This window comes from Rana temporaria, chromosome 4 (assembly GCF_905171775.1).
Source record: "Rana temporaria chromosome 4, aRanTem1.1, whole genome shotgun sequence".
Taxonomy (NCBI): domain Eukaryota; kingdom Metazoa; phylum Chordata; class Amphibia; order Anura; family Ranidae; genus Rana; species Rana temporaria.
Genome location: NC_053492.1, coordinates 216,728,847 through 216,752,247, shown reverse-complemented (window position 1 = coordinate 216,752,247; position 23,401 = coordinate 216,728,847). Strand labels below are relative to the sequence as shown.

At 40.6% G+C, this 23,401-nt stretch overlaps 1 protein-coding gene across 1 annotated transcript in view; it reads right to left on the bottom strand.

The window, feature by feature from the left end:
* GFRAL (GDNF family receptor alpha like) overlaps nt 1-10,859 on the bottom strand; it is a 73,839-nt gene extending 62,980 nt beyond the window's left edge. The window contains exons 1-2 of the mRNA XM_040349848.1: nt 10,778-10,859; nt 8,531-8,665 (exon numbers count right to left, since the gene is read on the bottom strand). Coding sequence (XP_040205782.1) covers nt 8,531-8,665; nt 10,778-10,799 — 157 coding nt within the window. The 5' untranslated portion in view covers nt 10,800-10,859. The remainder of the gene's footprint in view (nt 1-8,530; nt 8,666-10,777) is intronic.
* Between the last annotated feature and the right edge of the window lie 12,542 nt (nt 10,860-23,401).

Genomic DNA, 23,401 nt, shown 5'->3' with positions numbered 1-23,401 from the left:
CAAAATGACAGCTTGTTCTGGCACATTTAGTTGGCCTTCAGGCAAAATCCTAGTTTCTAAAACTGGCCCTGATTAAAATGGATAATGGACCCCAAAGGGGCTATAATGCTGTAAATAGACACATGCTTGTTCTACAGTTTAAGGAAAGGAAATGTCCCCATCCTTGTCAATACCTTTGTGAACCACCTTTGATTGCCATAACAGTAAGCAAAATATGTCCTATATCAATTTAGGGAATTTTGACTGGATTTATATTAGTACTCTATGCAGGCCTATATCTTTCAGTTGTACCTTTGGCTTGATTGAATGATTGAGATTATCTTGCTGTATGACTAAACTGAGATTAAGTCTAAATTTACAAAATGATGATCTTTTGTAAGTGTAGTTAAGGATTGCTTCAATAACAGTCATACACTATGCAACAATACTTCTTGACTAATTGTACTGTTTGTCCAAAAATCACTGCTGAAGCTTATAAACAATACAAAAATAAATTCTGCACCTTGACCATCTTTCTGTATTTTTCCAGATTATTGAAGAGGTATGAAACCTAATATTGGAAGAGTGTAAGAAAGCCTAAAATTGTCATTCATTTCAGAACTGTCTATTTCAGCTCTGTCTGTTTCAGCTATATTGCATGAGGTACCGAAAATCCTGCCATTCTTGGATGCATCAGAAGTGAGGTCGCCTCAGACAGAAAAGTAACACTTTGTAGGATTGAGTCCATCTCTTTTAGGCTACATTCACACTGGCAATTAAGGCTGTGCGAATTGCAGTAGCAGAAATCTTTTGTTTATAGCTGCAGATGAGAGCGCCTAGGTACGGCTGGCTATTCATGGCTCTCTGCACAGCCAGTGATTTCGAAGCTGTGAACAAAAGATTTCTGTCAGTAAAAATCACTCTCGCCTTTATCGCCGGTGGAAATGTAGCCTTATGCCGTGTACACACGATCGGTCAAACCGATGAGAACGGTGTGTGGGCCACATCGGTTATTTATCCATAGGTTAAAAAAAAACAATCTTGTTTTAAATTTAACCGATGGATACCTTAAAAATCCACGCATGCTCAATCAAGCCGACACATGCTTGGAAGCATTGAACTTCGTTTTTTCAGCACGTCGTTGTGTTTTACATCACCGCGTTATGACACGATCAGCTTTTTAACCGATGGTGTGTAGGCACGTCTGACCATCCGTCAGCTTCATCGGTTAACCGATGAAAACGGTCCATCAAACCGTTCTAATCGGATGGACCGATCATGTGTATTCTACTGTAGGTTGCAGGATAGACATTGACCTCAAGAGAGTCTACTGGGCCATCAGGGGAGCATGTAAACCCACTTACATTTAGAGCTACGTTATCACCCCGTGCACATACATGATTGCAAACACACATGTAAGTGTACACAATTTCACCATACATGCTGGATATCACTATGAATTGATAACCTGTAAAGGTTTTTTTTTGTTTACCAACGATTTTCATTGTGGCAAAAGAAATTAATAAAACAGATACAGAGAATACATAATGACTATCATTACATATCAAACATCAGTTAGACATGAACATATCTCAGAAAACACCAACATTTGTTAATCATGACCAAATCCCTACGGGAGTAAGGCAATCAAAGGCACATAGACAAACTTTGAACTGGTTGGCCATATACTGTATGCCAGTAAATACATCATAGTGCAATTTAAGAAAGAGAAAAAGAAAATAGGAAATTACAAATAAAAAAAAAGATAAAAAAAAGAGAACAAAACAAAGGTTATATACTTTCATGGTCCTATTAAGGTTTTAAAGCATCCCCTTTGGATAATTTTGGATACTGTAGTTTCATGGGTCTAAGGCCCCAATACACACTAATAGATTTTCTGCAGATTTTTGTCTTTAGATTTACCAAAACCATGTAGTGCGAGGGCCTGCCTGATTGCATACAAATTGAAACTCCTAAGGTTTGACCTCATATTATATGGTTTTGGTAAATTTGAAGACAAAAGTCTTCTAGAAAATCTAATAGTTTGTGGGTCTAAAAGTCTAAAATATATGTGCATTGTTAGGCATAAACATGAATTGAACTTGTTCATTAAACATGATTTTGCAGGTTGTAAGCAGTAGGGCTCTGTCTGCACTGCACATATTAACTGCATGTTTTGTTCTGGGGTAGATGACAGTGGAGATATACTTACCTGCCCCGCCTATCCTCCCTGCACAGTGCAGCCTCATACACACGACCCTGCATTGTGTGATGGCAGGCTGTTGTCGGAAAATATGACTGTTTGTACGCTCCATTGGACAATTGTTGTTGGATTTTCCGACAACAAATGTGGGATAGCATGCCTTAAAATTTTCCGACAACACATGTGTGATGTTGGATTTTCGAAACGTGTGTACACATGTCTGTTGGAAAAAAATCCAAAGTACAAACACGCATGCTCAGAAGCAATGTTCACCATAAAACAACAGTAGCAGAAGTTGTCCAAAGGGTGGCGCTAAAGAGCCGAAAAAACACATTGTTTTGTGTTTGTTGGCCAACAATTATTTGTCGTTTGTATGCAATACAAGTTCACGGCCAAAGCCCTTCGGACAAAAGTCAGAGGCTTGGTCTGATCGTGTGTACAAGGCTTATTGGTCCCTGTGGCTCCTGCCCCCTGCATCCCAGCGGTCATCAAAATGTTCTGTTCCTGACATCAGCATGCTCATAACATGCTCCATAGACAGGAACAATACACTGCTGAACCACGAGAGGGGGGACCCTTTTCTGGAGGATTGTCATATCAGGGGAGTATAAACTTTCTGCTTACCCCTAGAAAAAATGATCAGTTGACCCGTGCAATGTGGGATCAGCCCCACTGCATGGGGAAAAATGTGTTTGAGTTAGGCTTCAAAGAAAGAGAGGAAAGAATCATAAATGACAATGAGCTCTACATTAATGACATGTTTTTAGGTTTATTGTAATATTTTCATAAGGAAAAAAATACTGAACTACATTTATATGACTCCAATAGTATATTTTTGTGCCATGGCCAGGATGTCAGCATTTAAATAAAATATGTTAACGCTTAAAGCGTAACTACACTTTTGTTAAGAAAAACATATTTCCCTCTAGGTGTTCGATGTACTATACTAGTATTATAACAACCTTTGTTGCAGATTCCTACCTTTTGTTATTCTGAAGAAGTCCATGTGTGTTTGTCTATGCCTCAGTGGGTCTAATGGGAGTGCTTTCATAAATAAGGGCACTAATGAGGTAATCTGCTGGGCCTGCGTCCCTATAGAAGAGCTCCTATTGAAAGTATCTCTCCAAAAATGAAATTTTTGCTGTAGGGGATGCCTAAAATCTGACTTATATCTTAGAAAGACTTCTGGAGAAAGAAAGCCAATAAAACAAGCAGGAAATTATGCTTCTGGGGAGTGGTTACTACACATTCTCCAGGTAGCCACATTGCATTGCATTCTCAGAAAATTACAGTGGCTGCAGATTGAAAAGGAAAGGTAATTTTTAATAACATTCAATTACAATATGATTAGTGTCGCAATTATATGCGCTATATTATTTTTTCTTTATTTGCCATTTTTTTCCCCATGAAAGAAGAGTTACCCTTTAAATAGTACTAAACAAAATTACAAATAATTGCAATTCTTTTTTATTTTGAGAATTGTTGTAAAGAACAGTAAAACAAATACTGTATTTGCCGGCGTATAAGGCGACCACCTAACTTTCCAGCTAAAATGTTGGTTTTGGGATATACTCGCCGTATAAGACGAACTCCTTCCCCCCTCACTGTGCCATTGCATACCTCACTGTGACATTGCATGCCTCACTTCGACGATCTCCATACCTTATCCCTGGCAGAGTCAGTCAGACTGCGGGTATCCATTGTTCAAAAGCCGCGCCTCCTCCTCGTCCTGTTCCCTGATAGGCAGAACACTCAGTTTCCCAGCAGAGACTGTGTTCAGTGTTCCACCTATCACGGTCGTTGTCTCGTCCTCAGCCTCGGACAGGCTCTGCTGGGAAACTGAGTGTTCCGCTTATCACGGAACAGCACGAGGAGGAGGCGTGGCTTTTGAACAATGGACGCCTGCAGTCTGACTGACTCTGCATGCGGTGTATAAGACGACCCCCAATTTTTGAGGCATATTTTTAACTATAAAGGGCCAGATCCACAGACGAAGTACGCCGGTGTATCTACTGATACGCCGGCGTACTTTCAAATTTCCCGAGTCGTATCTTTAGTTTGAATCCTCAAACCAAGATATGACGGCATTTGGGTAAGATCCGACAGGCGTACGGCTTCGTACGCCTTCGGATCTTAGATGCAATACTTCGGCGCCCGCTGGGTGGAGTTCGCATTGTTTTCCGCGTCGGGTATGCAAATTAGCGAATTACGACGATCCACGAACGTATGCGTGGCCGTCGCATTTTCTAACGTCGTCTGTAGTCGGCTTTTTCCGGCGTATAGTTAAAGCTGGTATTTTGCGGCGTATAGATAGACTTGCCATGTTAAGTATGGCCGTCGTTCCCGCGTCGAAATTTGAATTTTTTTTTTTTTGCGTAAGTCGTCCGTGAATAGGGATGGACGTAACTCACGTCTAAGGTCAAAAAATTACGTCATTGCGGCGTCATTTCACGCAAATCACGGCAGGAAATTTTTGGACGACGCATGCGCAGTTCTTTCGGCGCGGGGACGCGCTTCATTTAAATGAAACCCGCCCCCAACCCACCCAATTTGAAATCCGCTGGTAGAAATACACTATGCCACCGTAACTTACGGCACAAACTCGCTGAGGATTCAAATATACGGCAGGTAAGGTACGGCGACGTAGTGTATCTCTGATACGCTGCGCCGATCCAAATGTATGTGGATCTGTCCCAAAAGGTCATCTTATACGCCGGAAAATACCGTACATTTATGACACTTATTATTTTGTATCCCTCTGACACATTATTAACTACTTGACGGCTACAGCGCGGATCCCAAAATCCAAGTGGACGTCAATTGACGTCCGCCCCTTTGGGCGGTCCCCGCGCACGCTCCAGAGCGCGCAGCTGGGAAAATCTGTGTTGGCCGTGTCCCTTGGACACAGCCAATTACAGATCGCCGCGAACGGCCAATCTGTGCGCCCAATGAGAGATGATCTCATATGTAAACATATGAGATCATCTCTCATTGCCGTTTTACACAGAGACAGCGGTGCTGTCTCTGGAGAGGAGACCGATCTGTGTCTCTTGTACATAGAGACACAGATCGGTCACCCCCCCCCAGTCACCCCCCCTCCACCTACAGTTAGAACACTTTATAAGAAACATATTTAACCCCTTCCTCACCCCCTAGTGTTAACCCCTTCAATGCCAGTCACATTTATACTGTAATTAGTGCATATTTATAGCACTGATCGCAGTATAAATGTGAATGGCGCCAAAAATGTGTCCGATGTGTCCGCCATAATCGCAGATCGCCGCCATTTCTAGTAATGCTGAAGCTTTACACTTTAACCAATTAGGATCGGAAGATTTTACCCCCTTAATGACCAGGATATTTTTGCGATATGGCACTGCATCGCTTTAACTGACCATTGCATGGTCGTGCGACATTGTACCCAAACAAAATTGATGTCCTTTTTTTCCACAAATAGAGCTTTCTTTTGGTGGTATTTGATCACCTATGTGTTTTTTTTTTGAGCAATAAACAAAAAATGAAAAAGACTATTGCAATAATAAATATAAAAAAAAAGATAAAAAATAACAAATTTCTTCATCAGTTTAGGCCAATGTGTATTCTACATATTTTTGGGGATAAAATTGCAATAAATGTATATTGAGTGGTTTGCGCAAAAATTATAGCTTCTACAAAATAGGAGTTTGATTTATGGCATTTTTATTATTTATTTATTTTTACTAGTAATGGCAGTGATCAGTGATTTTTAGCGGGACTACGACATTGCGGCAGACAGATCGGACACTTTTGACACTTTTTCGGGACCAGTGACATTATTACAGCGAACAGAGCTGAAAATAGCCACTGATCACTGTATAAATGACACAGGCAGGGAAGGGGTTAACACTAGGGGACGATGAAGGGGTTAAGTGTGTCCTAGGGAGGTGTTTCTAACTGTTGGGGGAGTGGACTGACGTACATTTTTTTACCTTGATAAAAACCCAAATGGTTATTAACCACTTCCCACCCGGCCACTGCCTATGTATGGCCGGGTGGGCGCTCTCTCCTTCTGAGTGGATGTTCAGGAACGTCCCTCCGAAGGAGGGGGATCACGTGTGTGCGTGCGTGCCTGCACGTGCCCGCAGCGGCGCAATCCCGATGCGCTTGTGTCACCCGGACACGGAGCATCTCAGATCATGATCACATGACAGTCGTATCCAATCACAGCTCTCATGTGATGTAAACAGAGAGTCGTTTGCTAGTTGACCGGCTCTCCTCACACATTAGTTGTCGGTGAGGAGAGAAGAGCTGATCGCTGCTGATGATCAGTGTGCATGAGCTGTTTTTTTTACGTTGAACATATGGTAACTGAAACAGTAAAGTCATACATTAGGTAGGCAAGGTACATTGTCATTGCCAAGTGAGCACGCTTTATAAGAATACATTGTACCCCCGAAGACTACCCAAAGAAACATGTGTCTGAGTATTCATTCCTGACTGATATAGTTCTGTTATGCACAGGTATAAGACTCTTAAAGCCAGCTGTCCCATATCTTGTTATATTTGTTAGGGCAACCTCTGTTGATATATATACATTTCTTATATGTCAGGGTATTATTCACTTCTATTTTCCATTCTACTATTTTGGGAGGTGTTTTCTCATCTATTTTTTAGCAATAGTTTTTCTGGCTGAGAACAGCGTCTCATGGATTGTCTGGGGTCTAATGCTAAGGGTGAGCCCATGTTGTCATGTAGAAATGTACAGATTTGTTTTGACGGCCCCTGTATCCTAGTGCATGCCCAGATTAGGTGAAAAAAGGTACCCGTCTCCTGCCCACACATCAAACATGTTGTAGACTGGGTACATTTGTATCTTGCTACTCTGAGGGGTGTGAGGTACGCCCTATGTAGAATATAGAGTTGCGAAAGTCGATCGGATAGCTTGGGAGACACTGCTTTACAGGACTCCTGTGCCTCGCCCCACCCCTCATCCTCTATTGGCCCCACCTCCCTCTCCCATCTGGGTTTCAGATCGTACGCTATTTTAGTAGAGATGGGGATGGAAAGCATATTGTAAAATTCTGAGATCAGCTTATGGGGGACAGACATCGCAAGGGGTTCTGCATGAGCTGTTTTTTACAGATTTTTACACACTGATCACCAGCCTAGTAACACAATAAAAAACACACATGTCCCCACACATGTCCCAACACACATGTCCCCACATAGTAAAAACACCTGTCCCCCACATATGTAACAGTAAAATGATATGTCCCAATGATTATCTGCACACATATGTCCGTGATCACCTGCGCACATCTGTACATGATCTTCTGCGTTCATATGTCTGTGATAACACAAACCAATTATTATACACTTAACAGGATTTTTTACAAAAAACATGTAGCAGAATACATTTTGGCTTAAATGTATGTCAAAATTCGATTTTATTGCATTTCTTTTAAAATAGAATAAAGAAAATATAGTTTTTCTTTCCAAATTTACGCTCTTTTTTGCTTATATCGGAAAAAAATGTAAATCATGAATAAATACCACCAAAAGAAAGCTCTATTTGTGCAAACAGAATGATAAAAGTGATACAAATGTAATTTGGGTACAGCGTAGCATGACCACGCAATTGTCATTGAAAATGCGAGAGCACTTAAAGCTGAAAATTGGCCTGGGAAGGAAGGCGGTGAAAGTGCCCAGTATTGATGTGGTTAAATGCCACTAAAAGAAAGATCAATGCATCTGCATCTTGCATGTTGGAGTAATTGTGAGTTAAACTATCCAAGCGATGAAAACTGAAAATTGGCCTGAACGGACAAGGGGTGAAATATGCTGGTCCTGAAGTGGTTAAACAAAGATTTTGACCACATATTGAAAATATTAAGGGATATGAAATCAACATCTTTTTATAAAACTTACAGAAAGCTTAAAGTGTATGTGTATTTTCCCTTTTTATTACATATTCATAACTAGCAACTTTATCTAAGGACACTTTAATATAAATAAATGAATGAATGAATATGAATAAATATGCAGTGCAACTTAGAAGTCAATGTTGTATGTCATTATTGGTCAGTAGATCTTTGAGTTTTAGGGCACTCTTGGCTTTATAGTGCTATAAAAGGTTACCAAGGAGATGTGCAAGCACCACTAATTACATGCTCATGCCATTGTAAAAGATTCAGCGTAACTACCGATTCACTTTAAAATACACACATGTCTTTTGTAAAAATATGAAGAAGATATTATTAGGCTCTGAATTAATCTAGAACAGGCCATCTAAAATTTTGTATGATAATAAAAAAATGCGACCATATTTAAGAATCTTAAAATAGAAATATTTTTAGGGCACTGAAGTACCTGAAAATTCACAAATTCTTTGTGTTGCATTCCAGAGTCCTTCACAATCGTCCTTGGAATTTCTACATTTCTCTTTTAGGCTCTTACAACGTGAAGCTTGAAGTACAGACAGGTTTAAAAGAATTAACCAAAAGGCTAAAAAAAAAAGACCACAGAATCATTAATATATTTTACTTTTACAGTTATACTCATAGTATAACAATACAAGAGTAAATAATATTCCTATTTGATCATCGAGAAAGAGTAATACTTACGACTCTATATTGTTAACCAAAACAAAAAACCTGGACCAAACCCATGTTCAATCTGAATTTTACGTCCGGAGTTCAGTGAATAGTCATGCTAAAATGATTTTGGTGTTGGGCCTGAGATGAACCTCCAACTGCAGCAGTAATTGATACAATCAACAGCAGTATTACTACCGTTGCTGAATGTGACAACTTCCCTCTGAGGCTGGTTGTTAGAGAACCGGCAGTCCGACTGACAGCTGAAAGTAAAAAAAGGGGAATGCATGGTGGCGGACTCCCCCATTCTTGTAAAAAACAAAAAAGGTCTGGTATAAATATTAAAGGAAGACCTCACAGAAAAATAATTGTGGGATCCCTCATATTCCATAACAAATCCATAACAAAAGGGTCTGGAATGGTTTGTAAGAGGGAATCCCATGCGAAAAACTAGAGAAGAGGCACCCCCCAAAGATACACACAGACCCTCATCTGTGCCAAAAGCTGGCCAGCAAAGGAGGGGATGAGTCACAGCAGGCCACATGCTCTCAAATGGGGAAGATGTGGGGATCTGCAGGCAGGAGACATTTTTTTGGAAGCTGGAAGCCCCTTTTAAAATAAGGGGACCCCCACATATATCTACCAACATGTGAATAAGAAAGCAGTGCATATCCCTGCTCATTTAAATAAAAAAAGTAAATACTATGTAAAGACACCACACACATTTGACAAGTCCTTTATAAAAAAAAAAACAACAACAATGTAAATCTATTATTAATGACATTGTCCTGTGAGACAGATTATTGTCAATTATAATGAACAGTGTCCACAAATCCTCTGAAGGAAAAAACACACCGACCTGTAAACATGTCCTATCCTGATAAATGCTCACAATAATTGGCAGCTCCTGGGCCCTGCAGTGAAATACGGCGTTTCCCATGTGATGTCATTAATCATATATTGCCAGTCATGTCACGGGGATCCCAGGTGATATAATTTACCAAATAAGATCATGTCCATATTTTGTCAATTACATCACTGGGTATACCCCGCTTCTTAGTTTACAGCTATGGAGCTGTCATTCCTGGTGAGCAGTCATCGGGAGCTGATTGTATTGATAGTTACATGCCTTTTTCTGCGGCTCGACGGGCACCATCCATCATGACTGACATGATGCAGTGTAGATATTATATATACAGTACTGATATTTATACCATAGTGAAATACAAATAAAATGCTTACACATGAATGCGTTAATAAAAAAAAAAAAGGTGTTAAGGTTTTGTATGCAAACTTAAAGCTTGTAAACATCGCAATAAAATTGTCTAAACTTTTAGTATTCCCTGTTATTGTAAGTCTGTATCATAACAAGTGAATGTATCGTTTATGTGAACTTAATTGGTGAAATACATATAAAACAGAAAAACTACTAATAAAAACATAATTGTAAAAAGAAATATGGATTTTCTAAGCTTTATTTATCTATGTCAAAAATAGTATATTTATGAACATCTGTATTTAATGACTGGACTATAAATATGAACATTTTAAAAATACTCAGCATTATCAACCCTAAAAAAAATGTATTCACTTCAAGTAAACAGTTTTATGTGAAATGACTGTCATTGGTTGTTTAAATTTGCTTTAGCTGTCTTTTAAAAATGTAATTACAAACATTTGCAATCACTGGTATATTTTCTTATATTTAGCTGAGAAAAAAAAAGCTTTGTTTCTGACCTTTATTTACAAAGCTCAAAATATCAGTGTAAGATGTTCCAAATATACATTTTAATTACTGTATTCTATTATCAGGTGGAGAAAAATACTAGGCACTATGCAGTGCAAAGTGTACCTGTACTCTTAATTCAGAACAGTTCAAAAGATGAATAATACCGATATTATGTATCTATTTGCATGCTTTAACTCAAAAATTAGAAGTAAGATTGTGTCATAGTTCCTAAAACTGAACAGCCCGAGCAGATCAAACGAGGCACACATATACAAGTTAGATAAGACTGGTTACCTGTGCAGCTGATGTGCCTCATTGCAGTCCAGAGTGCAGCCGGTGTCACTGGTGAAGTGTATGTGTCTAATGATTTTGAGCAAATAAAGAGGAGATAGGATTTCAGCACTGCTCTCACAGAACAGCTCCAGCCCACAGCACCTTTAACTATTTGCCTGTCATTAGTCATTATCATTGTGTAACCAGTCTCATCTAAATTCTACACAGGGCATTGTATTTTTATATATTTAGTCTGATAGCCTTGTCATAGTGTGGAATCAGGAGTCTTTTTATTTCAACTCGACATTTCCCAAAGTTAATCAGACTTTTCCAGAAAAGCAATTGAATACTGATGATGTGCAAAGTACTTGGATCTATAGGTACTAGTAAGCTTTCAATTAAAAATGATAAAGCTTCAGTTTTTTTGTCTAAATTAAAATAATAAACATGTTATACTCACATGCTCTGTGCAATAGTATTACATAGAGCAGCCCCAAATGTCCTCTCCTCAGGTTCCATGCCACTCTGTCTTCTCCTCCCCATCTGCAAGTGCTCCCATAGCAAACCCCCTCCTATTGGGGCCCTGTGCAGGCACACTCTCAGGGGGGGCTGTGTGCATCCATAGACACACACAGTGCAGATTGACTCTGCCCCCGCTCTGGATTTGAACAGGTTTTGACTGACAGCAGCAGGAGCCAAGCTCTTAGTAAAGCCCATGAATACAGGAAGAGAGGAAAGCCTGGCTACCAGTGGGGACAGTGCTTAAATGAGGGCGTTGTCAGGTAATTGTTTAGGGAGGGTGGGGGAGGCACAGAGATTGAGCATTTTTTTTTAACCTAAAGTTGTTTTAACTTGTGACTGTGTGTCTTAAGGGCTTGCTATGGGGGCACTCAAAGGAGAAGAGGAGCCATTATCCGGGGCGGACTTGAGAATCGAAGAACCAGGGCTGCCCTGTGCAAAACCATTGCATAAAGCAGGTAATTATAAGATGTTTGACTCCAGATGATGTCTTATGAGACGAAACATGTTGGGTTGATGTTCATCTAACCACTGCGTTTGACTACTATGTTTTATTGGATTTCATGATGACATGCCTGTTTTTTTTTTTCTGTTGGATGTAAGCACAATATTATTTTAATAAATTTGATATAAAATGCTTTACACATGTGGAGATTTTCTTTGCTTCTATGACGATTTACCTACTGAGTAAGAAGTTTACCTTGACTGACGTGGAAACAGATGGTGGATCTGCCATACAGTTTAAAGTCTGTGAGAGTTTAGCCTCCTGATGCCCATCTGACTCAATGTTAATAGCATTTAAGTCCACACAATCTGGTAAGCGCATTTAAACCTCTGTACTGGTGGCAGCTTACACACCAAGGTGATCTTTGGAATAACAAGGCTTTCTTCTATCATTACTGAAGTTTGATACACTTTGGGCTTTCATACCTATGAACATTTTTCTTTTGATGTCACATATGGACTTTCATTTATATACATTGTATAGGAGTGGATCGTTCAATCTGGACAGGATTGTATAATGCACTAGTTGATTGGATATTTCATTAACATTTTCATTATTCTTTAATGTTATTTATTTTTTAAAGTCACTTTATTTGTGCACAAGGCTTTGTCAAATTGTGGTACCTGCAGCTGTTTCTTTTATTGGTCTATAGTGCAGTATATTATTAGAACTCGCTAAGTATAAGCTGTTTGTTATTAAAAAAAAAAACTTGCAAAGAATGCATTAAAGAGGTTGTAAACCTCGATTTTCAAGTTTTACCTATAGGTAAACCTATAATAAGGCTTACCTATAGGTACAGTAAATATCTCCTAAACGTGCGCCATTTAGCAGATATTTACTTTGTACTACAGCGAGTGCTGTGACTGGCGACTCCTGTGTAAGTGTGTGTGGGTGACGTTACGCGACTCCGGCCAGTCACAGAGCCAGAGTCCATGGCCCAGGAAGGAAGAGGGACGAACATGGATGCGGCCTCCAGCGGGGACAGTGCGGGCTTCGTTTGCAGGTTAGTGTCACATAATGTGCTAGTATGCAATGCATACTAGCACATTATACTTTTACTTTGCAAGGAACAAAAAAGGAAGTAAAACACATCAGGGTTTACTTCCTCTTTAACCACTTAAGCCCCGGACCATTTTGTTGCTAAATGACCGGGCCACTTTTTGCGATTCGGAACTGCGTGGTTTTTAACTGACAATTGCACGGTCATAGGACGTGGCTCCCAAACAAAATTAATGTACTTTTTCCCCACAAATAGAGCTTTCTTTTGGTGGTATTTGATCACCGCTGCGGTTTTTATTTTTTTGCGCTATAAACAAAAATAGAGCTACAATTCAGAAAAAAAATCAATATTTTTTGCTGAAATAAATATCCCCCAAAAATATATAAAAAAAACATTATTTTTTTCCCTCAGTTTAGGCCAATACGTATTCTTCTACATATTTTTGGTAAATAGATCCCAATAAGCGTTTATTGATCAAAAGTTATAGCGTCTACAAAATAGGGGATAGTTTTATGGCATTTTTATTAATAATTTTATTAATATTTTTTTTTTTTACTAGTAATGCCGGTGATTAGCAATTTTTATCGTGACTGCGACATTATGGCGGACACTTCGGACACTTTTGACACCTTTTTGGGACCATTGTCATTTTTACAGGCATCAGTGCTATAAAAATGCTCTGATTACTGTGAAAATTAAACTGGTAGTGAAGGGGTTAACCACTAGGTGGCACTCTAGGGGTTAAATGTGCCCTAGTGAGTGATTCTTACTGTAGGGGGGATGGGCTTCATGTGACAAGACAGTGTTTACTGTTTTCGATTACAGGAAACGGTGATCACTGTCATTGTCACTAGGCAGAGCAGGGACATGCTTGTTTACATCAGCATCTCCCCGTTCTTCCTTACCGTGAGACGATTACGGCCGCAGGACCCGCGGTCGAGCTCATGAAGCTTGCGGCAGGCGGGTGCGCGTGTCCACAATGCCGCGATCTTAAAGGGGACATATATATATGTCCTTCTGCCTGTCCATGCCATGCTGCCGACGTATATAGTCAGCCGCTGGTCGGCAAGCAGTTAAGGTAAAGAAAAAAAAACTTTTACCTTCAGAAGCACTTTAACCCAGACAGAAAGTAAGCATACTTCTGAATCTTGTATCCGTGTATTGCTGTCATTTACAAAACAGACTTTAGATTGATTATGATGATATATACAGTAAGTATATATAACAAAAAATATGTATGTTATATAAAGACATGAGAATGCATTATGTAAGCTGCCTTAATGACACAAGTTAATCTATTCTATACACAACCATTTGTACACTTTAATCCAAACATTTCTTGAGGGATAACAACTTCAAGTAAAACATGTGATGTGCTTATATTTTCCATGCATCTTACCCTCTAGATTCTAAAAATAGAAGCTGTGTTTATTACTTATCAAAATCTTTTTAATGCATATTGTTATTGTTAATATTTCCCATCCGCATTCCAATAGTAATGGCTGCACAATATTTGGAAGTTGTCCTTCACTAAAATGTTCTCTTCATTCCCATCTTCTGGTTTATTTCTCTTGGTTGGTACAATTCAGATGGGATGGGGGGGATGCAAATAAATAAGTAAATAACAAATTTTAAAGTGTAATCACTAAAATTTCCATTTTAGAACCTTGTGGGTAAGATGCAAGGGACATAGTTTACATTCATCAATGTCCACATTTTTTGTAACTTATGTTTTGATTTACTAAAACTGGAAAGTGTAACATATGGTGCAGCTGTGCATGGTAGCCAATCAGCTTCTAATGTAAGCTTGCTCAATTAAGCTTTGGCAAAAAAAAAATGGAAGCTGATTGGTTTCCATGCAAAGCTGCACCAGATTTTGTACCCTCCAGTTTTAGTAAATCAACCCCTTAATGACATGAGATTGCAGTCTTTTACTGTATTAAAACTGATAATATTCAGTGTCCCCCAGCCCCCCACCCTACACTTCATCATCTTCCAGTCTGCAAAGATTCTGTGTTCATAAAAAACATACAGTAAAATTCATAAACCTGTCTCACAGTAGTGTGATAAATAGCGCAGCTTGCAGCAAATTCATGTACACGTTGGTCGACTATTGCAGAATTGTCTCAGGAGAATTTTGTCTGTGATAAAATACTTACACAACCATGACAATTTACTTCAACATGGAAAATGTCTTATTTACTCGCCGTCTCCTTATCACTAATTTGTTGACACTTTCTTATGAATTTGCTAAAAAAAAAATAGTGGCAGTTAAAGTGTTGCAAATAAGAACTGCATGAATTTTCCACCCACATGGGTAATAACAACAAAAAGGGCACACAGGTTTTGTGAATTTGGTGCAAGGCTTCAGACTACATTCCGAAACGTGTTGTACTGCCTTACTGAATTGCCTGAACAGTGCCTGTCTTGTGAATATTGAAAATTAATTACTTTGCAATGTTTATGTAAATAATAGATGAGCGACAGATTGTTTTAAAGTGCTTTTTATTGCCTGTTCAGAACATGTAAACACTCTAGGGCCAGATTCGCAAAGGGCTTACGACGGCGCAACGCCATTTGCGCCGTCGTAAGTCCTAATCTGGCCCGGCGTATCTATGTGACTGATTCTTAGAATTAGTTACGCATAGGTATCCATTAGATCTGACAGGCGTAAGGCTCTTACGCTGTCAGATCTTAGATGCAATTTTTTTCCCGCCGCTAGGTGTCGCCGACGTAGTTTTCCCCGTCATTTATGAAAATTAGCTATTTACGCAAGATTCCCAAACGTACGCGGGGTCGACGCAGCGAATTTACGATGTTTCCGTAGCATTTGCGATGCGTAAAGTTGCCCTGCTATATGAGGGGCAACCAATGTTAAGTATGGCCGTCGTTCCCGCGTCAAAATTTTAAAATGTACGTCGTTTGTGTAAGTCGTCCGTGAATGACGCTGGACTCCATTTACGTTAACGTCTAAACCAATGACATCCTTGTGACGTCATTTAGCGCAATGCACGTCGGGAAATTTTAGGGACGGCGCATGCGCAGTACGATCGGCGCGGGAACGCGCCTAATTTAAATGATCCACGCCCCCTACCTGGATCATTTGAATTAGGCGGGCTTGCGCCGGAGGATTTACGCTACGCCGCCGCAACTTTACAGGCAAGTGCTTTGTGAATCAAGCACTTGCCCATAAAACTTGCGGCCGCGTAGCGTAAGCGAGATACTTTACGCCCGCATAGTTTTACGCCAGGATAAGAGAATCTGGCCCTCTAGTGTGCGTTCACTGGACTAAGCAAAACATAACCCCTAAAATTAGACATTAATTATACCCCATACCCCCACCCTAATGTAATCATTAAAATCAGTCCTCAAAATGTATTGAAACCCAAAAGCGAAAACTGATAGCATTGAAGCTTATCTGTCCTTAGACATGGTGGCAAGATAACCTTTATTTTTCCTAAAGTTTTCCCTTTTATTTAAACCTGAAATCTTGCCATTAACACATTTTCTGTCCTAGGGCTACAACCATGCTAAGCAGCATTGTCAGACCTCGTACACACGACCGAGTTTCCCGGCAAAAGCCAGCAAGAAACTTTCTGGGATTTTTTTTTTGACGAGGAAACCGGCCGTGTGTAAATTTTTCGACGAGGAAACTGTCGAGGATCCCATCGAGCCAAAAAGAGATCATGTCTTCTTTTTCCTCGATGGGAATGGAGAAACTTGCCTTGACGAGTTCCTCGACAGCCTAACAAGGAACTCGACGAGGAAAACAATGTCGAGTTCCTCGGTCGTGTGTATGAGGCTTCACACTAGGAATGGAAGTGTGTTAGGACTACATAGGACTATAACGTGACTATATAATGCCCTCTCTTCTCCATAGCAGGGGAGATATTTTGTAGTCTATAGAGAGAGCAGGGAACAGTGCTAACTGTTAACAGTCCTGAGGCGGAGAGCACAGGAAGATATTAGTCCACAAGATTTTTGGCTTGTATGAAAATTTTGCATCTGTTACACAAATATAATAAAACACATCCAATGGTATATTTAACAGACCAAAAAGGAGAACATAAGAGAAATTTATTGTTAGAGTTTAGATACACTTTAATATTTAACCCCTAACCATAACACTTAATCTAACCTCAAAAGAAGAAAAGCATGCCATATAGCAGTGAGATTCCTGTGTCAGAACAACCCGATCTGATTTTTTTCACTGCAGTTATTGGCATCATTAAAACATTTGCACGTCTACATGACAACTATTGGTTTCCATCGAATGGGCTAAAACTATGATTCTGTAGCGTAAGCCTTAAAGTGGTTGTAAACCCTTTACAACCACTTTAGCCTACAGGTAAGCCTAGATTAAGGCTTACATGTAGGTGCTTGAAATATCTCTCAGACCTGCACGGTCTAGGAGATGTTTGCAAATCGTTGAATGTCGATTTCTCCTGTGCATTTGCCGGAGTTAGAAAGGGCACGCTGTGCCGTTTCTATCTCGGGTCATGCCGTAAAAGGTGGCTCCAGCACGCATGCATGGGAGTGACGTCACACGACGTCACGTGACTCCGCCAATCATAGTGCTGGAGTTCACGGCTCCGGAAGAAGAGGGGTGAAGAATGCCCGCTCGCTACAAATGAGGAAGACAGGGACATTTCGGGCTCCGTCTGCAGGTAAGTGTCACATAATGGGCTACTATGTGATGCATAGTAGTCCATTATGCTTTACCTTTACAGGGAAAGAAAGAGGAAGTAACACCCATCAGGGTTTACTTCCTCTTTAATGAAAGGGCAAGAGACCTAATACAATGGCATTTTCACAACAGGATACAATAGTAGAAGTAAGTTGTATTGTCAGGAAATTACACTTAAAGGATAAATGCTCAGGTGGGCTCAATTTATTTGGAAACACTTGAATGGGCTGCCCAGCTCACACCACATATGGTTAATTATGGCATTATAGTATGAATGTAACCTGCTTTCATTTTTGTGCACTGTCTATTTAAAATTTTCCCCACACCTTGCTGTGCAGGCAAAGGCGTCTAACCAGGAAGAGTGGTTCTTTCCAAAAAGTGTTCATTATATAAGGGGCAGCAGCGTAGGTTCTATTGCCTGCTACTCATAATTTTAAAAGGAGTTAGCCACCCTCTCACCCGTCGTAAGCACTTATTTGTGGTATATCACCCGCGGATTCAGGGGTGACTTGTTTTCTGTTAAAATGTGTTGTTTGCTTGAGTTTTTATAATTAAGCAACGTGATATTGTTAATTTACCTTATTTATTGGGGGGGGGGGCTTGTTTTCTGTTAAAAGGGGTTGTTTGTTTGAGCTTTTATAACTAAGCAATGTGATATTTTTGAATTTAAATATGGTTATTATTCTGTTTTTAAATCAAAATAAAGTGTCACGGCCATGTTTTACTACAAAAAATTTCTGGTGTGTGTATTATTTATCTGGTTGTCTTTGGGGAATGAGTTTGGATAAAGGAAGGTGTAAAGGTGCAGCCTGTATTCCCATGAATTTTCAAACAAAGGGCACATATTCTTTTTGCCCATCCATGACCTAAAGTACTCTAACTTGCACTTACCCAAATGTATACTTGCTTGCACCCTGTGGCTATATCCTCCAATAATATTTATGTCCTTTCATGAAAACATTACCTGTGTTAGCCATGAAAACATTACCTGTGTGATCCTCGTAGACTTCCCTGTGACTGTCTCCTGAATTTTTCTTAACCTTAGGAGGTAATCCTAAAAGTCTATGGTGTTAATCTACTAAAGGAAAAACAAGTTGCTCCAGAGCTTAGTAAATGAGCAGAAGCTCTGATGACTTACATCATCCAATCATGTGCAAACAAAAATGCTGTTTTTTTTTTAAAGTTTCCTTGCATGTGATTGGGTACTCTTTGCAAAGTGAAGCTTTACCTCATTTACTAAGCTTTGGAGCAACTGCATTTTCAGTTAATTTGCCTTTAGTAAATCAACCCCTATGTGGGGTAACAACATAGATGCAGCCAGTGCAGAAAAGATATTCTCTAAAGAGTGGAATCATTACATGAGACTGCTGCCACAGGTTACAGATAAGAATGCATCTGGGGAGAGGGAGGTTTTAGTTTATTTGATCTAAATCAGGGATATGCAATTAGCGGACCTCCAGCTGTTGAAGAACTACAATTCCCATGAGGCATAGCAGGACTCTGACAGCCACAAGCATGACACCCAGAGGCAAAAGCATGATGGGACTTGTAGTTTTGCAACAGCTGGAGGTCCGCTAATTGCATATCCCTGATCTAAATGGAAATATACCGGTAAGTACACTTATCTTATCCTTTAATGACTATTTAAAAAACGTTAGCAGTCATGTGTTTTTATTTTTTAATAATATAAAATAATGATATATACACAATGTATATAGAGTGGCATTGAATGTCCAGCATTTTTCTAAATATCAGTCATTATGTCTAGACATGCTGTCCTGACTGCAGTCCTTCTTTGTATTGTGTCTAATTGAATACAAGCAAATAAATTACTTTTTGATTAATCAAATTATTTGCAAAGGCCACAAAGAAGTTTATGCTAGAGGCACCAATGGACATTTTCAGTGCCACTGTTAACAGATTCTAGGAGTGGTAATTGACTTATGTGTGCAATGTTCACAAACCACAGTACAATTCTGCAATATGATGGATGTTTCATACAATGTGATTTTAATAGGGGCTTTGTTTGAGTGATGTTTTCAGCTTGGAGTCTTTTATTTCTTTAAAGCTGAATTCCAGGCAAATTGTTGAATTCAAAAAGTTGTATATATATATATATATATATATATATATATATATATATATATATATATATATATATAAACACAGTTCTGTGAAAATGTTTTAGGCAGGTGTGAAGAAATGCTGTAAAGAAAGAATATTTTCCAAAAAATAAAAACATATGTATTTTACATGTTTATTTTTATAAATTTACAAAATGCAAACTGAGTAAACAGAAGAAAAATCCGAATCAAATCAATATTTGGTGTATCTTACCCTTTGGCTTCAAACCAGCATCAATTACACTTGCTCACTTTGTGCACTTGCTCACTTTGTACACTTGCACAACGTCAGGGGTTTTGTAGGATTAGAGTCAGGTGTATTATGTAAAAATATAAATGTAGTGTACCTAAAAGCGGAAAGTGTTAGTCAGTAGGGCAGTGGATGGTGTCGGTCAGCGGAGCAATGAATGGTGTCAGTAAGGCAGTGGATGGTCAGTAGTCAGTAGAGCAGTGGATAGTGTCAGTAGAGCAGAAGATAGTGTTAATAGACCATTGGTCGATATCAGTAGAGCAATGGGGGGTGTCAGTAGAAAAGTGGATGGTGTCAGTTGAGCAGTAGACGATGTCAGTAGGGTAGTGGATAGGATTGAGCGAACCAGACTTTTGGATTTTTGGTACCCGAACCCGAACAATTTACTGTAAGTTTGGGTTCGGTGTTCGGCAATGTAATGGTGCGCTGCAGGGCAGCCAATCAACATTTGTTTAACTTGTGTGACCTAGAAGCCATCACAGCCATGCCTACTAATGGCATGGCTGTAAGTGGCCAGTGCAGCATGTGACCCAGCCTCTATATAAGCACAGGCACATAGCACAGCACGTCACTCTGCTTTAGATAGGGTAGGGAAAGGCTGGCGCTGCTGCTGCTCTGAGGGAGAGAATTAGATAGGAGTCAGACTCAGTCATGCTTCAGAAATCAAATTACTCAGCGATCTACATAGCACAGCAAGTCACTCTGCTTTAGATACTTTAGGGAAAGGTTCCTGGTTTTGCTCTTAGGGAGAGAAATAGATAGGAGTCAGTCCTGCTTCAGAAATCAAATTACTCAGCAATCTACATAGCACAGCAAGTCACTCTGCTTTAGATACTTTAGGGAAAGGTTCCTGCCTGGTCTTGCTTTTAGGGAGAGAAATAGATAGGAGCCAGTCCTGCTTCAGAAATAAAATTACACCAGCATTGCATATGATACTGTGAGATACACCCTTTAGATACTTTTCTTCTATTGTGCTATTCAAAAAACATCCATTTAGGGCAAAAAAAAAATTTGCAGTGTTTCCACCATATTTGTATGTGTGAGATACACTCTTTAGATACTTTTCTTCTATTGTGCTATTCAAAAAACATCCATTTAGGAAAAAAAATGTGCAGTGTTTCCTCCAGTGTTTGCAGTGTTTCCTCTATATCTGTATGTGTGAGATAAACACTTTAGATACTGTTCTTCTATTTTGCTATTCAAAAAACACCCATTTAGGGCAAAAAAATATATTTTGCAGTGTTTCCTCTAGTGTTTGCAGTGTTTCCTCCAGTGTTTGCAGTGGTTCCTCCATATCTGTACATGTGAGATAAACACTTTAGATACTGTTCTTCTATTGTGCTATTCAAAAAACACCCATTTTTTTTGGTGTGTTTCCTGCATATCTGTACGTGTGAGATACACACTTTAGATACTGTTCTTCTATTGTGCTATTCAAAAAAAAATTATTTAGGGCAAATAAAAAAAAAATTGGTGTGTTTCCTGCATATCTGTACGTGTGAGATACACCCTTTAGATACTGTTCTTCTATTGTGCTATTCCAGAAACACCCATTTAGGGCAAGATCCTACATTTGAGAAATATGAGGAGAACGTCAAATAAGGGACATGGCCCCGGTCGTGGTGCTGCTGGTGGAGCTCCTGTTGCAGGGAGAGGACATGGTCGATCTGTGCCAGCTACATGCACAAGTGAAACACCTTCCTCAGGTGCGAGTAGGCGACAGAGCCTGTAGCGGTATTTGGTCGGGCCTAATCCGGCTCTACGAATGTTGAGGCCAGGAGCAGAACAGGCGATAGTAGATTGGGTTGCTGACAGTGCCTCCAGTTCCTTCACATTGTCTCCCAACCAGTCTTGTGCTGAAAGATCAGAGTTGGCACCTGCAGCCGATGTCCATCAGTCTTTCACCTCACCCCCTTGCAAATCAGCCAAGCAGTCTGAGCCCCAAATCATGCAGCAGTCTCTTCTGCTTTTTGATGACTCTGTTAGCATTGTTATCCAGGGCCATCCACCTAGCCCTGCCCCAGAAGTGGAAGAGATTGAGTGCACCGATGCCCAACCACTTATGTTTCAAGATGAGTACATGGGGGGACCATCACAGCATGTCTCGGATGATGAAGAAACACAGTTGCCAACTGCTGCTGCTTTCGCAATTGTGCAGACCGACAAGGAGGGCAGTGGTGAAGACTGGGTGGAAGATAATGTGGAGGACGATGAGGTCCTCGACCCCACATGGAATTAACTTCATGCAGGTGACCTGTGTAGTTCGGAGGAAGAGGCGGTGGTCGCACAGAGCCACCAGCACAGCAGAAGAGAGAGCAGGGTGCAAAATCAGAGCGTCCGTCCCCTACACAGTACGCCTGCTACTGCCCAACGCAGCAAGGGACTGAGCACACCAAAGCCAGGTCCAAGGAGTTCCCTAGCGTGGCAGTTCTTCACACAATGTGCTGATGACAAGACACAAGTAGTTTGCACACTGTGCAATCAGAGCCTGAAGCGAGGCATAAACGTTCTCAACCTGAGCACAACCTGCATGACCAGGCATCTAAGTGCAAAGCACGAGCTGCAGTGGAGTAGACACCTCAAAAACCAAGAAAGGTCTCTGGCTCCTCCTGCTTCCTCTTCTGCTTCAGTCTCGGCCTCTTCATCCACCTCTGTAGTGACAGTGGCACCTGCCACCCCACAAACAGAGGATCTGCAAGCAACACTACCACCTGGGTCACCAAACATCTCCTCAATGTCCCATGGAAGCATTCAGCTCTCTATCTCCCAAACACTGGAGCGGAAGAGGAAGTACCCCCCTACCCACACGCGATCCCTGGCCCTGAATGCCAGCATTTCAAAATTCCTGGCCTTTGAAATGCTATCATTCCGTCTGGTGGAGACGCAGAGTTTTAAAAGCCTGATGGCATTGGCTATCCCACAGTACGTCATGCCCAGCCCCACTACTTTTCCATGCGAGCCATCCCTTCCCTGCACAACCAAGTGGGGGACAAAATCAGGTGTGCACTGCGCAACGACATCTGTGGCAAGGTCCACCTAACTACGGATACGTGGACCAGTAAGCATGGTCAGGGACGTTATATCTCCCTAACAGCACACTGGGTAAATGCAGTGGCGACTGGGCCTGAGGCAGATAGCAGTTTGGCGCATGTCCTTCCACCACCAAGGATTGCAGGGCGCTTCAGTTTGCCTCCTGTTGCTAACTCCTCCTACTCCGCTTTGTCAGCACGCCACAACAACCAGCACCACCAGCTGATATGGAACGTCTTAGCAGGAGGCAGCATTTAACCAACATGGTGGAGCAGTATGTGTGCACACACCTACACGTACTGAATGATGGGTCTGCCCCCTTAAACTTCTCGGTCTCCAAATTGGGCACATGGCCTGAGCTTGCCCTTGACGCCTTGGAGGTGCTGGCCTGCCCTGCAGCCAGTGTATTATCTGAATGTGTATTTAGCACGGCAGGGGGCGTTATCACAGACAAGCGCAGCCGCCTGTCCAGAGCCAATGTGGACAAGCTCACGTTCATTAAAATGAACCAGGCATGAATCCCACAGGACT